At 46.4% G+C, this 18,345-nt stretch overlaps 1 protein-coding gene across 1 annotated transcript; it reads right to left on the minus strand.

The window, feature by feature from the left end:
- Window positions 1-488: 488 nt before the first annotated feature.
- Window positions 489-16,604, minus strand: FAM210B (family with sequence similarity 210 member B). Its single transcript, XM_060230764.1, has 3 exons — window positions 16,125-16,604; window positions 6,823-6,998; window positions 489-719 (listed from the first exon to the last, which is right to left on the minus strand). Exons 1-3 carry the CDS (start codon window positions 16,551-16,553, stop codon window positions 503-505), a joined length of 822 nt encoding a protein of 273 aa, XP_060086747.1. The 5' UTR covers window positions 16,554-16,604; the 3' UTR covers window positions 489-502.
- Between the last annotated feature and the right edge of the window lie 1,741 nt (window positions 16,605-18,345).

Below are 18,345 nucleotides of genomic sequence, written 5' to 3' on the forward strand. Positions count from 1 at the left end.
GGAATGCAATATACTTTCAGTATATCTGACTCTCCTACCATGCATGTAGATCTGCTTGTTTAATGTTAAGGTGTGTAAAATGCATTTCACCTTCCTTAATGAAACTCTGTACAATACCTTGTATGTGTGTGTAAAGTGCTGTCAAGTCATAGCCAAATTATGGCAACCCCAGCAATGGGCTTTCAAGGCAAGTGAGAAGCAGAGGCTGTTTTCTACTGCCTTCCTCTACAGTCTTTTCGCTGGTCTCCCTTCAAAGTACTGGCCCTCTGATATATGACAACATGGAGTTTTACCATGCCATCCTCCCTCCCTCCCATGCAGTACCTTAGCTGCAGTATCTTAGCTGTTGTTAATCCACGCCGCTCCCCCCCAGCTTTTTACACATTCTTCATGACACACTACTGCAACGTTCTGCAGCCAAAGAGGGCTGCTGCCACTACTGCACACAATTTTTAGAAGCTTATAGTAAGAAATGAGGCATCAGTCTACTCTGAGGGTTTAATCAAGGATTTGGAGCTGGAGGTTTGAAGAGGCCTGTCTTCCGGAAATATCTGACCAGGAACGGCACCGAGACTAAGGTGATGCTGATTCGGACTGGAGCAAACAGTTTGTGGATAGCATAGGCCAATACAAAAGTGCTTGTCCCAGCGGCCAACTTGGATTGTACGAGAGCTTCATCGAAGCCCAGCTTGAAAAGCAGGGCAGTCATATCGACTCCACTAGAGAGGGAAGAAAGAAAAACAATGCCATTAAAATGTTCAAGCATTTAAAAAAAGATTTCAAACTAAAACATACTATATATACATTGTCTCATTTCTGTTTCTAGGTGTCTATAGAGTAACATTCAAATTCCCACATCGCCATGAAGTTTAACCATGAGCCGCCACTCTAGCTGAATACATGAAGTTGCTTTACACTGAACGAGTCTTTTGTTCCATCAAGGTTACTACTGTTTACTCTGACGCAACGGTTCTCCAGAGGTCCTCTGGCAGAGGTCCTCCACATCATCTATTGCCAAATCTGGAGATGGTGGAGAGTAGTCCTGTCCATAAGTTAAATTTTTTCTTTATACACAGAATCACAGTCCAAGCCCCTGCTCAACCTGCACTGAGTAATGTTCATGTTACATTCAGTCCATGTACAGCTGAATGTTTGATGGGCCCCCCACATTTTATCCAGGGAGAGGTCCCTGTTTTAATGTGTAAAGTGGATATATGTTGACTCTTCCTTACGCAGGATGTACATGCATTCCCTGTACAACAGGAACAGGGCTTCACTCTCTTATCTCATGGGGCTGCTATAAGAATGAAATGTGGGGAGCTCTGAGCTCCTTAGAAGAGCAGGATGAAAAAGTGACAGATTTCCGCTTAACTAAGCATGGAGACTTCCTCCAGAAAATGCACTTTGGTTGAAAGAAGGCAGCTCTGCACTTTAGCTGACCAGAGCAGTACAATACGCATAAAGTACCCTTATGCTAAATCAGATCCTTGGTCCTTCATAGTCAGTATACTGTACTGACTGGCAGAGGGGTCTTTCACGTCACCTACTGACTGATCTTTTCAACTGGAGATGCTGGGGATTGAACCTACAATGCAGATGCTCTGTCACTGAGCCACAACACCTACAATATAACCCTGCATAAGCAGAAACTGGATAAACTTGTGCAATCACCAGCTAAAACTATCTGAGTTCCAAGGCAATATTCTGCTGACCATTTGGCAAACACCCCCCTGCCTGCAGTCACAAATATTTGAGGAGAGTTAAATGCAGAAGCACAATTCTAGCTGTCCAGCTGAATTCTTGCCTGACCTGTAGTGAGCTGATAAGGAACACTGAGTGTACTTCCCACTGTGAGCTAGGGTTTTTGGACTTGCTATTCCCTCCAGAATTTGTAACTAGAAAAATGTCAGCACTTAAAGGGGCTATGAATTGAAACACAGAACTGGTATATTCGAATACTGGAAAAACAACCATCAGATGAGAACATGCTGAAAGAATGCAAATCTAGAGGACTCCCCTGCCCCTCCCCCCACGGCACACTGAGATTTGATCCAAGCAAATAATGATGTATTTGAATAATGGCCTATGCAAAGGCTTGTGTCAAACAAAAAAAAGGGGGAGGGAATTAAAGGGCTTTACAGGCTACCTATTGTTGATATAAAGATTTTAAAATAAAGCTGATGGGCTGTAAATTTAGAAGAAGAGACTGGATTTGTACCCTGCCCTTCACTACCTGAAGGAGTTTCAGAGCAGCTTACAATCTCCTTTCCCTTCCTCTCCCCACAACAGATACTCTGTGAGCAATCTTCCCTTTAAGCTGTGGAGTCTTGTGAGCAAAAATTCTACTTTGAAGGTACTGGCATTAAAGTTGTATGTGAGCAATTTGGCTACTGCATAAATTAGTTTGCTCTGGGGCCACTCTGAGCTGAGATGACAATGTGTGAGCCAGAGGCAACAAAATGATGAGCTAGCTCACACTAACTCATCTGAGAGAGAAGACTGCCTGTGAAGTAGGTGGGGCTGGGAGAGCTCCGAGAGGAACAGCTCTGCAGGAACTTGTGACTGACTCAAGGTCTCTTCAGCAGTTGCATGTGAGGGAGTGGGGAATCAAACCTGGTTCTCCCACGCAGTTAACCATTACACCAAATTGGCTCTAGGACAGTTTCTTTACACTGTGCAGAACAGGAATAGGCCACCCCAGCCTGCATGCCAACATTTTGTCTGGAATCCAGGACCAAATCTCTAGCCCTGGATTCCAGACAAAAATTATATCCTGCCCTTCACTCAGAGTGGCTTACAATCTCCTTCCCTTCCTCTCCCCACAACAGACACTCTTTGTGAGGTAGGTGCAGCTGAGAGAGCTCTGACAGAACTGTGACTGACCCAAGGTCACCCAGCTGGCTGTGCATGGAGGAAGACTGGGGAATCAAACCTGGTTCTCCAGATTAGAGTCAACCGCTCTTACCCACAACACCGAAGTGGCTCTCTACACTAAACCCAAGTGAAAGAGGCACTGGCAACATTACTGAGATCAGCAGCGCGGGAGAAGGCAATAGGCATGGCTCATTCCCGTCATCCCCTCAGAGACATGCATAAGGCAGATTCCTGAGATGCTGGTATTGCTGCTGGGGCTTAATTTTCTTCTTGCAGGTCTTCATGTACAATCCTTGTCTCTCCCTCCATTTAGTTTGCTGCCACCCCGATAGCTTCAAAGATAGACTTTTTTTAAAAAATGTCACTTAGCATAATCTATTCTTCTGGGCTATTTCTCTCACTCTTCCCCATGTGTTAGACTTCACAGTGATACCAGGTTGGTTGTAAGATATTTTGTTATTCTAGTACTGTGCTGCGAGATTACACGTTAGTCTAGATGTTCTCAGGAGGTCTGAGTGATGGCAGCTGGTTACCAGGGTACCTCCCAAGGAACTCTTGTTCTCAGGGAGTTTTCCAGTGAGGAAAAACTCACGGTTTCCCCCTTCCTACCGTAACAGATCTAATTACCTATTTAAGGGTATATTTTCAAAGATTATACAAATTGTGCTCATGTCAGCCCAGGGTGTGGGGATTGTTGCCAAACCAGACTTCTTTACACTCCTGCATTTTTTCCCCCCTCTGTGAGGCTAACCATCCAATTTTGTGTGGGTATGTGGTTTTTATTAGGAAAACGGGATTTGTGCATTCAATAGGGAGAGTCACTCTAATCAAACTCCATCTTCCCTGGCTCCTTGCAAGACCAACTGAAAACAGCAATCAATCAAGGGCCCCTTGTGATTGTCTATCTCAGATTGTTATTGCTTAGCAATACTCTTCCTGGTGTTTAGTGAATTGTATATTTCAAGCCTTGGAGAAAGATACTCTTCCTAGTTTTTTGGGGGTTTTTGCAAGTCTGGCAGTTGGAAACCCAGCTCTGCTCAAATAGTAGATAAGAGTATCTATTGCTGTTTTGTATCATCCTACTCTGCAGGGATTTGCATGTTAGGCCATACAACCCTGATGTAGCCAATCCTCCAAAAGCTTACAAAAAATAGCCTTGTAAATTCTTGGAGGATTGGCTATATCAGGTGTGGCCTAATATGCAAAGGAGCTCCTGCTAGAATTCCATCCCTGCTTCTATGTAATTTCTGCATTGCTTAAGATGTTATATTAATACTTATGCTTTGTTTCAACTTTCCGCAATCTCAATCTTATTGCATTGGTTACATGATGATGTTGATTTAACACTGTGTATTCCATCTTGAGCCTCAGTGAGAAAGGTGAACTATAAGCAGTGTTCCCTCTAAGCTGAGCTAGCGTGAGCTAGTTCACAATTTTTTAGCCTCTGGCTCTCACATTTTTGTCTCAGCTCAGGAAGGACGGCCCCAGAGCAAACTAATTTATGCAGTAGCCAATTTGCTCACTCACAACTGTAATGCCAGTAGCTCACAAAGTAGAATTTTTGCTCACAAGACTCCACAGCTTAGATGAAGGATTGACTCTAAATATCGTAAACAATTTAAACTAACACAGGCAGAGGCTTTTTTCTTTCTTTTTGCAATTGCCCCCTCCCCCAATAAAAAGTTCCTACTCCTGGCGTAACATATGTTTGAATCAATGAACCACTATCACAAAATGTCATCAATGTCACTATCTACATTTTTAGCCCACACTTTCTGAACGGAGCTCGCGGTGTCAGAGATGGTTCTCCCTTCCCTATTTTATTTTCACAATCATCCTGTTGGATAGGTTAAATAACTGATCTAAGGTTACTCAGTCAGCTTCATTGCAGTATGGGAATCTGAACCCAGATGTAGCTCAGCACACCAATAGTTACAGCACCACAGTTCTAGCTCAGCTTTAGGCAAGCACACGGAGAACAGATCAACGGATATCACAATATCTAAGAGGAATCTCTTGATGAACAATCTCCAGTATGTTGCCTACCAATACGTTTCCTGGTGCCCACATCTTTATTCCCCACATCTCTGCTCCAAAATAAATGTGATCCTGAATTTCTTCCACTTAATTAGTGTAGGAAGAACTCAATAGACCTTAAGCTTGTGTTTGAAAGGACCCCCGATACTGAAATGACCACCTCCATCATAGGAAAATGCTTGGCTTGTATCCTAGCACTTTTATTGACTCTTCTGTCCTCATGGCAGCCATTTCCCGCCCCCCCTCCAAGAGGAGCATTCACTTTATCCCATGGCAGCCATTCTGTGGTGGTGCCCAGGGCTTTTTTTGAGCAGGAATGCACAGGAATGCAGTTCCAGCTGGCTTGGTGTCAGGGGGTGTGGCTTAATATGCAAAAGAGTTCCTGCTGGGTCTTTTCTACAAAAAAGCCCTGGTGGTGCCCACTATATGGTCTTGAAATCCTAACAGTGCCCATAGGCTCACAAATTTAGAGACCCAGGCTCCAAAACAGGGGTTCCTAGCATGCTGCACCTTTTCTGGTGCTCACAAAATCTTCTTAGAAAGTAGGAATGGTCAGGTAGGACTTTTGCTCAGAAATGGTTCTGACTGGCCAGTAGAAATTTCATTGGCTGTGCAGATTCTTTAAAATGTTGCTTTGGTAACAGATATCACCACCACACTAGGACATTCACTGAATGACTGACAGTAAGCTTGGGCAGCCATTTTGTGCCCAGCCCTGCCTGAGGCAGTTATTTTTTTAGCAGCCATTTTGTGGCTGTACCCACCACATTGTGTCAGAATTCCAAAAGCTCAAAAAGGTTGGGGACACCGGTTCTTGAATAATCTAGCTTAGGGGTGTTGGACTCAATTGTTATGAGGGCCGGATCTGACATAAATGAGACCTTGTTGGGCCCGAACATGTCATGTTGGGCCAAGCCATGTTGGACCGGGCCATGTGTGCACCTATTTAGAATTAGGTAGCAGAGATATACATTTTATAAAGAACACAAATATATATATATTAAAAAACATAAAACATGCTTAAAATGTTAGCATTCATTGTTCTTAAAGATGCTTTCTTTGTATTTCTCCCATGGGATCCAGGGAAAGGAAGCTTTGGCTCTTTTCTTCCTTCCCCAGGGGACGGGGGGGGGAGCCTCAGCCAACAGAGGAAGAGATGCTTGGCTCAGTAGCTCTGCTGTGCAATTGAGAGAGCCTGGCAAAGCAAGCTATTCCTCCCCCCTTCCTCCCCAAGGAAGGAGCCTCAGCCTATAGAAAAAACTGAGGTTTTGCTCTGTAGCTCCTGTGCAACTGAGCAAGCGTTGCAAAGCAAGCTGTTATGCAGAAGGAAGAAAGAGAGGGAGAAGAAAGCACATGACAGCTAGTTGCTTGGGGGCCTGATAGGAGCCCTCCAAGAGCCTGATTTGGCCCCCCGAACTGCATGTTCGACACCCCTTACCTAGCTAGTTGTAAGAAATGAAATGCTAGACTATATAGAGCTTAAATCTGACCCAACAACTCAGACCTTAGGCAATCTGATGTGGGAGGATAAACATTATATAAAATGCCCAGTCTCCCATAAACAATGATGGAAAGCTATGTAAATTGATCAAATCAGTTAGTCCTAAGGGAAATCAACCCAGACTGTTCCCTGGAAGGTCAGATGCTGAAGCTGAAGCTCAAATACTTTGGCCACCAAATGAGAAGGGAGCACTCACTGGAGAAGAGCCTGATGCTGGGAAAGAAAGCAAAAGAAAAAGGGGACGGCAAAAGATGAGATGGCTAGACAGTGTTACTGATGTAACTAACACAGATTTGAGCAGATTTCGGAGGATGGTGGAAGACAGGAGGGCCTGTCGTGACTTTGTCCATGGGGTCGCAAAGATTCGGACTCGACTGTGCGACTGAACAACAACAAAATGTAAACTGTACCTTGACACAGCCAAGTAGAACATTCCCAGAGACATCAAGGAAATTCCAATATGGAACCCAACTCCTACTGCTCCATATTCCTTAAAAACTTTCTTCAGCTGCTGAGATTTGTTTGGCTTCTTTCCATTCTCCTTGCTGGGATCCGGAACGTCATTTCCTGGGGATCTGCCGGTATCCTACGGATACAGAAAGAACTGAAGCTTTAATGAAAACGCAGAGGCTGCGTTCAGATATTTCATCACGCCTGCATTATGCCTGCGCACAAGTGATCTACATAAGAAGGGGAGAACAAAGCATTTAGAATTCTGATACATCCAGATAATTCAAGCTTAGTTACTCACAGTACATGCAGTGCTTTGTTCAAACTCTGGGCACATTTCTACACCACAGTACATACACACTCATCCACACTGTTAATCTTCCGGCAGAGGGGAGAATCCAGTGAAGAAAATCCTACAGCATAATAGCTTGGATTATATTGCACTCTGGCAGTGTTCAGTGAAGAAAAGACAGTCCTGTGTTTGACCGCTACCAGCACAACAGTGCCGTCCTTTGGGTTTCTGTTTTGTATTGTGGTATCTTTGATTTTTTTTATTTGCTGCCTGGAGCATATTATTACAAAGGTGGGATACTTTCTGGCCCACTGGCTCATCTGAACAAAAGATGGGAAAGAAAAGCAAAATGCAGGGAGGAACCAAAGAGTAGGCAAAACCCCAGGCTCAGTTCCTGGCATCTCTTGTTAAGAGAAGTTCAGGTACTTACCAGCAGGCCTAGGAAATATCTCTGCCCATGTCCATGGGGAGCCCCCAAACCCACAGCACAGCAGAAGGCAGCTACCGCATTGACTCAAAAGGAAGGTAAATCTGAGTGTAAGATGACCTCCTTAAAGTGTTATCCATGCAAAACAAAACTATTGGATGCAACTCTAACATGTATGCAAATGTAAGACAAACCCATTTCTTTGCTTTTAATGTACCGGGGGGGGGGAGGACCTAGTCTTGTAATTGAGGAAATATAGTCGATCTAGAGTCTAAATCAGGGGTGGCCAAACTTGCTTAGTGTAAGAGTCATACAGAATAAATGTCAGGTGTTTGAGAGTCACAAGACATGAATATCAGATGTCTGAGAGCTACAAGACAGGAAGGAATGCAAATACATGGGGGAAAGGTGGAAAGTAAGCAACTTTAAATGCATTCTCCAAGCTGCTGGCTGGCTTGGCTTGGATAAGTGATTTAAAGAGAGAAATGCCTTCAAGAGCTTCACAATGTCTGAAAGAGCCACATGTGGCTCCTGAGCCGCAGTTTGGCCACCGCTGGTCTGAATCTTTCTACAAAGCACAATAACTAGGACTTGAAACCAAATTTGTGTCTACTACTGGCTCTCGCCCAAGGAGAAGCAGGTCCCAGATCTGCAAGCGCCTCATAGGTCTGCACTCACAAAGGCAAACGGGCAATCTAAATCCAAGCTATTATGCTGTAGGTTTTTTTTTAAAAAAAAATTGCTTCACGCTTCAGTGGCTCAGCCAAAGAGCGCAAATCCTATGGGAGAAGCAGCAGCACTGTATTGCCGCAGGCAGCATGATTGGTAACGCGGAAAGCCATCTGACACCACTTAGAGCGAGAGACGCTAATGTAAAATAACTCAGCTCTCCATAAAGACCTGCATTTTTTCAGCCCCTGTTCTGTTATGCAATATGCTTGTAACACACATGGAAGATTCAGGAAAATGGATCACTGGGGAACGGCTGCTGTCTATGAGCTAAACGCTAAGCAGTCCCTTTGCTGAAATAATCCAGCTACTAGAAACAGTTCTGGAAGAGTGAATTCCAGATGGACAACCGTCTTAGGCCAAACAAAATGAGATATCAGGAATGGATCTCTGGTGTAGGTTTTATTGGAAGACAACAGCAAGGTGAGGGGAAGGTATAATTGTTTGGAACCATAACACAGGAGAAGGCATTTATATCCCCCCCCCATGCTGTTTACCCAGCTTCCAATGAAAACATAAGAAAAGCCCTCCTGGATAAGACCAATGGTCCATCTAGTCCAGCATCCTGGCTCACACGGGCCAATCAATTCCTCTAGATGGCCAACAACAGAGCATAGAGGCCAAGACCTTCCCCAGTGTTGCTTCCTGGCACTATGATCCAGAGGCTGTGCCTCTGAAACTAAAGGTCCCCTTCAGTCACCGTGGTTAGTAGCCACTGATAGACCTAGCCTCCATGAATCTAATTGCCCTTTAAAGTTGTCTATGCCTGTGGTCATCACTACATTTTCTGGCAGCAAATTTCACATTGAAATTGTTTGATGTGTAAAGAAGTATTTTCTTTTGTCTGCAACAGTCTACTGACCATCAGCTTCAATGGATGCCAACACAAAACTGCCTTATCCCACATCACACCTGTAATTTCTCAGGTAAGTACCATGACTATCAACAGCTCCTCAGGGTCTCAGGCAGAGGTCTGTCACATCACTGTGACATCACTGGGGGGAGGGACAGTGGCTCAGTGGTAGAGCATCTGCTTGGTAAGCAGAAGGTCCCAGGTTCAATCCCTGACATCTCCAAAAAAGGGTCCAGGCAAATAGGTGTGAAAAAACCTCAGCTTGAGACCCTGGGGAGCCGCTGCCAGTCTGAGAAGACAATACTGACTTTGATGGACCAAAGGTCTGATTCAGTATAAGGCAGCTTCATATGTTCATGTGGGAGGGTACCATAAATGCGGGACTTGCTCTGCAGGAGGTTGAACCTGGGACCTTCTGCATGCCAAGCAGATACTCTACCACTGAGCCATGACCCCACCCTTTTATTTTCTAGAGAAAATAGCAGTTCTCGAGTATCTCAGCTCAAGATGGATAGTCATGAGCCAACATTGAGAAGAAAGAGCAAATTTAGTAAAAACAGCCCAGGTTGGAGGGAGCTCTATCAGATCTGTGGCATTAGACTATTAGTTAGAAGAAGGGCTGCCAACCTTTGGGTGGCACCTGAATATCTCCTGCTATTACAGCTGATCTCCAGATGACCAAGATCACATCCCCTGGAGAAAATGGCTGCTTTGGAGGGTTGACAGTGGTAAAGCTGCAGTACTGTAGTCCAAGTTCTGCTCATGACCTGAGTTTGATCCCGGTGGAAGCTGGGTTCAGGTAGCCGGCTCAAGGTTGACTCAGCCTTCCATCCTTCCAAGGTTGGTGAAATGCATACCCAGCTTGCTGAGGGGAAAGTGTAGATGACTGGGGAAGGCAATGCCAAACCACCCTGTAAAAAGTCTGCCATGAAAATGTCGTGATACGACGTTACCTCAGAGTCAGAAATGACTGGTGCTTGCACAGGGGACTACTTTTACCTTTAAAGTCCCTCTCCTCCCTAAACTTTGCCTTCCTCCAGCTCCACCCCCAAAATCCCCATGTATTTCCCAACCTAGACAGAGCCATAGCCAGGATTTCAAGTTTGGTGGGGCCCACAGCAGGATTTTTTGTTTGGAGGGGGCCAAACACATGGCGTTTCTTCACCGGACAGAGACCAGGTGGCTCACTCAGCAGGGACTGCTCCTCGGCACTGGGAAAGATCAAAAATGGAAGCAGCTAGCATTGTTCTCTTCCCCTACTTTCATAACACTCAGGCAGATTTAAATGTGATCATTCCCCCTCTCCCGAATGCCAGCCGCAGGTAGGAGGCAATCCCAGGCCCTTCCTGACTGTGAGGGCTTTCACAACTCCCCTTCACCAGCTCCTATACCCAAGGGGGCGTCCCAGGCCAAGGAGTGCCTCACAGATGACTGGAACCAGCTGGCAAGTGAGCTTCCTGAGGACAGCAGGGGACTGATTGGTGGGGTCAGGCAGTTTAAACAGGGGGTTGATTGGTGGGGCCTGGACCCCCAGGCCCCACTTTAGCTACAGGCCTGAACCTAGAGGTGGCAATCCCTAGAAGCAATTTTAATACAATTCTTCAGGGTCAAACTAGACAAGATACACATAGCACCAGCTGTTCACATCACATAGTTCGTGGGCTTTTAAAAACATTTGCTTAGAAATTAATCCCTAGCAGAAAGGCTAATTTGTTTCAATGTTTAAAAAAAAAATCCCCCAACAAAAGGGACTGTGGGATCTTTCACACACTACTGGATAGTCACGAGGAAAACGACAGACAGCTTCTTTTCAATTCAACAATGATTTCTGCAGCGACTGTTCCAGACAGATACACAATTTGGTTCTCGTTCATCAGGACAATCATCTTGAACAAGGTCTAAATGTGTACTGATCTGTGGACTTGGATTGCTCTGGACAGCCACTATCCAGATCACAAAGCCCCTTCTCCTTACTCCCTGTCTTTCAGTGTACAGTCAAACACATGGTGTCAGTGGCTAGAATAATCTACTCAGCAAAATGGAAACTAAATGTCTGTCATCTCTCCATGCTTAGAATATTGCGAAAAAGCCCTGCTAAATATTCAATAATGGCAAAATTAACAACCTATTTGACAAACAGATCAATTATGAAACCTGTGGGGAGATGGAGTGTGTACTGTGTGTACTATGCAAGCAGGGGAAGAGGACATTGGAGACAACACCTTTTCCTAATTGCCTTAGTATTAAATATATTATATACCAGCAAAAATTAACAGCAAGTATGCAATTCACTGTAATAATGAAGAAATCAATGATGTAGTTGCAAAACAGATAGGTGTTGAATATAAATGTACCCCAACAGTAGTAATTATTGCATTTTAAAGATAATATCTTAATAATTATAATGAAGGGGATGTCGGAGGAGAGAGAAATATTTTCTGATTCTGTTAAATATGATTGTCCTTGACATGCATAATTATACTTTATATAAACCTGCTTTCTAAATTTCTGTACCCTCTCTGTACTATTATTGTTTTCTAGAGGGAGAGAGAGACAGAGAACTGGGAGACCAGGCTAATTTAGCATCAAGAATCAAGTTCTGATAACGTGTATGTTTATGTAAATGCAGGGCTTTTTTTGAACAGGAACACACGGGAACGCAGTTCCGGCTGGCTTGGTATCAGGGGGTGTGGCCTACTATGCAAATGAGTTCCTACTGGGATTTCCCCACAAAAAGTCCAGTTCAAAACAATGGTGGCACCAGGGGTGTGGCCTAATATGCAAATAAGTTCCTGCTGGGCTTTTTCTACCAAAAAAGCCCTGTGTAAATGTATTAATTATAAAGCAAATTATCAATTAACTAAAAATGCAGTAGTTTTTCTCTGCTAATGGTAGAGTCCTCCTCTAGCACACTCCTGGAAGGCAGCTCTGCTGTTAGCGGAATGAAATCACAGAAGCCAACCAAATGCATTTCTCAATTAACAGCGTAAGGGTTGCCGTTCAGCACAGTAACATAGCTTTAAAGCTGTGCTTTGGGGTAAGAGTCCAAAAGTGTAAAATAGCAGTCATAAAACACAACTCCTGGGGACGGGGGATTCTTCTCAGTGACAATGCTGTTTTTCAGGCTGTCATTTGCAAACACGGTTAATTTGGAGTTGTCCCCTCTGAAAACCATTTCCTAATCATATTTAAAAATATAAGCAACTGAGGTCATACCAAGAGCTCTGATGAACCCAGGGGCAGGTGGATAAAATGTCTACCAACTCGTAGGTGGTCTAGAGAGGGGGAGAGAAAGGAATCCAGGCCAAGAGCCTTAAGTGATGGGAACTGGCAGCTGCTCAACTCCTCTTTACTATGCTGCTCTTCTTCCTTCGCCACTTCTGCTCAAAATAGCATCAAGTGCCTCCAGCTGAAAAGAACCAGGCCAGCAATTTAAGGGACACGACAACTCTACAATTGCTCCTGACTCTCATCAAGAATGGGCCAAGTGGTGCGTTAGGGTCATTGGCACTGTACACATCGCAAGCAAGCAGGCTTTAAAGGAAGGGCAATGCTTCCGAGGTTAAACAAAGCCCCAGACCACAACATTTGGCCTACGCAAGTCCAGTAGAAAACACAGACATGGAGTTCAAGGAGCAGAAAGTGAAACAAAAACAAAGATGGCCTATCTCCATCCAGGTTCACAGGAACTACTCTGACTTAAGAAGAAGGGAAGTTGGTTTTACAACCCACCCTTCACTACCTAAAGGAGTCTTGGAGCGGCTTTCTCTTCCTCTCTCCACAACAGACACCCTTGTAAGGCAGATGGGGTTGACAGAACTCTGACATAGCTGTGACCTACCCAAGGTCACCCAGCTGGCTGCATGTGAAGAAGTGGGGAATCAAACCGAGATCTCCAGATTAAAGTTCACTGCTCTTAACCACTACACCAAACTGGGTCTCAAAAGAATGGGGCATTAATAGAACATATTTTAAAGGGGGGGGGGATTTGTGCCTTTTAATGGTCAGGTCACTTTCAGAAGTATGAAAGACATCTCTCAACAAACACAGAGAATGTAAGTCACAAAAAATTCACCTGAGTAGCAAACACCTTCCTTCACATTTAGCGAACAAAAATAAAATGCCAAGCAGAAACATCCTATTTCAGCCTGATATTTTAACGTTTTAAATGTCCAGGAATTTCCCTCACTTATCTTTGATCATACAAGATCCCATGATCCCCAATACAGCCTTTTTGGTGGTGAAAGGGGACCCCCTCTTTATATGAATGGGCTGCCTGGATCCAACCCAAGTATCTTGAAGGGCTATGGATATCTGGCCTACAAAACAGGCACACAGCAGCTTCCTGCAGGCTGTAGCAGCGTTTAAATAAGATCTTCAGCCCGTGCATAGTTATATTGGGTGGGTGGGGGGAATGTACTAGTTTCAGTTGATGCTTCTGCAGTTCTTTGCAGTTTGGGCCAGGATCCTCCCATGTGCTGAATCTACATTGTCAAAAATGTAATTTACATACATGTTAACATTTCCAAACTGTTACAGAGCACCCTGGTGTGAGGATTTGAAAAGGTCAGCAGTGGTTTTCACACAGCAACGTTAGCATGCAACATTCTGCAAAAAGGATTTGAGAAAACCTCAAGGCGGCCTTATTTGCTGATGCAATGAGCATTTCCAGATAACAAAGTTGTGAAAACAGTGGTAAGTGTATATTCGGCTCCAAGAACCTGTCCTTTCTGTACTGTGTGCAGGACAAGCAATAGGAGTAGGAGGATGTTGGATTTATATCCCACCATTCACTCTGAGTCTCAGAGCGGCTCACAATCTCCTTTACATTCCTCCCCCACAACAGACACCCTGTGAGGTAGGTGGCGCTGAGAGAGCTCTCACAGAAGCTGCCCTTTCATGAACAACTCCTGCAAGAGCTATAGCTGACCCAAGGCCAATCCAGCAGGTGCAAGTGGAGGAGTGGGGAATCAAACTTGGTTCTCACAGATAAGAGTCTGCACACTTAACCACTACACCAAACTGGCTCTCCAGAGAAAAAGACATTGTATACCATGCAATTATTGACACACATTACTTGCTCCCTTTAATTCTTGGGGTTTTTAAAACTCCATAACTGGACTCCAGAATGGTAAATGGTGGATTCTTTAGCCCTCTCTCTTTTCTGTGCCCCCCCTCCCCAGTGGGACAGAGTGGTCCTAAATCCTGTTAGAGATTTAATTGTGCCAGGGAACGGCAGCTCTCTGGATTAAAGTATGTTAGTATGCAGGAATGCAGTTTTATAGCAGGATCTCTATTAACACCAGTGGCTTTCTGGATGTTTCCCAGAAGCGCCAAAGGTTCATTAGTAAACTCAGCTCTTTTCTGAGCAACAACACAGAGAGAAGGAAGGAAGGGCAAAAGAGGTGCAACAACTGGGAGTCAGGTTACTGCGGAGCCCTGCCCAAAAGCACATTAAGAAATAATAATGCTGGTGTAACACAACAGCCGGTTGACCTGGATAGCCCAGGCTTGGCTAATCTGGTCAGATCTTGGCAATCAGGCAGGATCTGCCCTGGTTAGTATTTGGGTGGGGGCCCACCAAAAAAAATCCAAGGTTGCTATGCAGAGGCAGGCAATGACCAACCACCTCTGCACATCTCTAGTTTTAAAAAGCATATGAGGGTGGACATAAATCAGCTGTGACTTGACAGCCAAAAAAACCCCAAGCAAACAAAAAGAGCAGCCAGGAGCCTAAAGGCCTAGGCGTGAGCTCTGGAGGAAAGTTTGCAGGCGCACATGCAAAATACATCCCCCCACCCCTCCAAGGGAACTAAAAACTCCCTGGTAGGGGAGGGGGTGGTTTTCTGGTCAGTCCCTTGCAGGGCAAACTAAAGAAGAAGAGATTGGTTTTATACCCTGTGCCCTTCTCTCAGAGCCGCTTAAGATCTCCTTCCCTTCCTCTCCCCGCAACAGAAACCTTGTTAGGTAGGTGGGATTGACAGAGCTCTCAGCTCAGAGAAAGCGGTGACTGATCCCAGGTCACCCAGCTACCTGCATGTGCAGGAGTGGGGAATAAACCCTCTTCTTCAGATTAGAGTCCCCCGTTCTCAACCACTACATCCTCACCCGCCAATATGGGGGTAATAATACCGTGCTACCTTACAAGACTGTGTCAAACACTCAATAACGTTATATAAATACATCGTTATTAATAATATATGCAAAGGATGAGTAACTGAATCCCCAAGTGCCCTTCCGCCCATATGGGAACCAAGGTTGCTATAAATGTTTCAGAAAAGGGTTCAGGGCTTCAACTTGCTTGGACACCCACCCAGCCCCCTGTCTCAGGTGCTTACAAAAGCTGCATCGAAGAAGTGAGCAGTGACTCAGGAAAGCCCCCACCCCTGCCACCAATTTTGTCAGTCCTGAAGGTGCTACTGGACCAGGGGTGGCCACACTTGCTTAACATAAGAGCCACATAAAATAAATGTCAGGTGTTTACGAGCCACAAGGGAGGGAAGGAGGGAGGGAGGAAGGAAGGAAATAGATGGGGAAGGAGAAAAAGAAAGCAACTTTGAATGCATTCTCCAAGCCACTGGCTGGCTTGCCTTGGATTTAAATACATTCTCCAATGGGGCAGTGAGGCTTTGAGAGCCACATGGTATGTGTGAAAGAGCCACATGTGGCTCCCCAGCCGCAGTTTGGCCACTCCTGTACTGGACTCTTGCTCTTTTGGATTGCCACAGACAGACTAACAGGGCTACTGAGGCGGGCTGCGGCGAGGAGAGAGCCCTCTGCACATGTTCAGAGACTCTTCTCCTCGGCTTTCCCACGTTCTGAAGAAGCGAGCAGCAGTGACTCAGGGAAGCTCCTACCGTCCTGCCACCACCAGTTTTGTGAGTCTCGGCCTCTTACATGCGCCGGGATACCCCGGAGCCCCCGACTGACTCAGGGTCTCCTCCGCCCGACCGTCACCCACCTTCTGCGGTCCGAGGCTGCTCTTGCCTCCCCCACCGCCGGGCAGGTCGCTGCCGGTGGCTTGCAGGGCGGCCTCGGTGCGCAGCCGGCAGGCACCGGCCGCCTCCATATCTGGCAGCCGGCAAGGAAAGAGCAGGACAAGCGCCTGGGGCTTCTTCGGGCAAGCCGGCCAGAAGGCAAGGGGGCTTCGCCGCTGGGGAGTCCGGCCTGGCCTCCACCACCCCGACCTGGCCCGCCGCGGGTCGCTCCTGCGCGGCGCCCGCTGCTCCTCCTCCTCCGCCTGCACCTGGTGGCCGCTCAGGAGCCACGCGGCAGCCCGCAGGCTGCTCCGGCTGGCTGCTTCCCGCAAGGCGACGCTCCTGGCGACCACCCGCAGCAGCCCCGGTGGGAAAAGCGCCGCCAGAGCGCAAGGCTGGCCTAGCCCGTGCATGGCTGCGAGCGAGACTCCGCCGCTCCCCGGCCGGAGGAGCAGCCCAGAACGAGCCTGCCTACAGGAGGCGGCAGATCAGGCCCGGGGAGGGAGCGGGAGCCAGCGAAAAACAGCCACCCGCCGCCGCCTCCTCCTTAAAGGGGCAGCAGCGCCGCCTGCCCTACTGCAGGAACCCGACCCGGGGAGGCGAGGCTTTCCCGTGCAAACCCTGCTGAAGCCGCTCATTTCAGAGGGCCCGGCTGGCTGGGTTCACTTTCCGGCCTGCTGGCTACAGTCCTTCCCTATGTGCCAGGTGGGTGGAGCGTGCGTTGGGTGCAGCGAGGAGGGAAATGCACTTTGCACGTGCTCCGAGAACCCCTGTTCGTGGCTGATCGCGTTCTGCAGAAAGAGGAACTAGTTTTGGGGGGAAACGGGGCTCCAAGGTAGGGTTGCCAACTCAGAGTTGGGGAGGGGATTCCTGGAAATTTAGCAGGAAGGGCATGGTTTGGAGAGGGGAAGAACCTCGGCGCAGAATAAGGCCATAGAATCCCCCCCCCTTTTTTTTGGTAGAAAAAGCCCAGCAGGAATTCATTTGCATATTAGGCCGCACCCCCTGACACCAAGCCAACGGGAACTGCGTTCCTGTGTGTTCCTACTCAGAAAAAGGCCTGCCCCTTTCAAAGCATCTATTTTCTCCAGGGTATTTGATTTATGTCGTCTGGACTGGAGATCAATTGTAATTCCAGGAGATCTCCAGGAGGCTAAGAATCTTGGCTTCCTGGAGTCTAAGCACTGTATTCCCAGTGAGAACCGGAATAGTGGTTAGAACATCAGAATAGTTCAGGGGCATGCCGTCCCACTGCATGATTTTGGCCTTGGGCCCCTCATGTGGTCTGTCTCTCAGGCTGAACTACCTTACAGGGTTGGTTTGCTTCCTGCAGTCCACCATTTCTCACATCCTCTGCTTGCTACTAACCCTTGGAGCCACTAATGGGCCTTCTCTTCCTCCTTTTTGTTCTCCAGGCATCTTTCAAAATACAGCCCAGCAATCATGCAATGGCTGACAGGGTTTCTTGCACTGTGGCAAGATATTGGGGGACTTTAGATTAACCATGGCTGTCGTAGGGCACAGAGAGTGCACCATGGGTGGGAAACGCTGGAACGATCAGTCCAGCCCATGGAGTTGTTTTATTCCCGTGCATTCCACAGTGGCATCATGGCAAATAGGTTCCTACATTGCTATAGATGAGTGTAGAAATAAGGTTGCCAACTTCCAGGCGGGGCCTGAACTTATCCCAGAATTACAACTGATATCCAGCTTACAGGGATCGGTTTGCTTGGAGAAAACGGAAACTTCACAGAGCTGACTCTGTGGTATATAGACTCTAGGTGAAATCGCTTCCCAATTTCCCCCCTCCATACTCACCACTTCCAGATCTCCTTGATCTATACCATGCTGTGGAGTGGTGGTTAAAAGTGTCTGACTAGGATCTAGGAAACCATGTTCAAATCCCCCACTCATGCCATGGAAGCTTGCTAGGTGACCTTGGGCCAGTCATGTACTCTTAGCCTCACAGGGTTGTTGTGAGGATAAAACAAATGAGAGAACGATGTAAGCTGCTTTGGTTTCTCAGTGGGGAGAAAAGCAGGGAAGGAAGGAAGGAAGGAATTTCCCTGCTGAAGGTGGCAACCCTAGGTGAAAAATACTGTGTTAAGGATTTGTTATTGGAAGTATATGAATAATTCTTTTCCATCTAGATGACATTTTATTTCTTCAGATGACATTTTATGTTTGTTGAGGCGAAGGCTTCAT

The sequence above is a fragment of the Heteronotia binoei genome, chromosome 2 (genome assembly GCF_032191835.1).
Source record: "Heteronotia binoei isolate CCM8104 ecotype False Entrance Well chromosome 2, APGP_CSIRO_Hbin_v1, whole genome shotgun sequence".
NCBI classification, from domain to species: domain Eukaryota; kingdom Metazoa; phylum Chordata; class Lepidosauria; order Squamata; family Gekkonidae; genus Heteronotia; species Heteronotia binoei.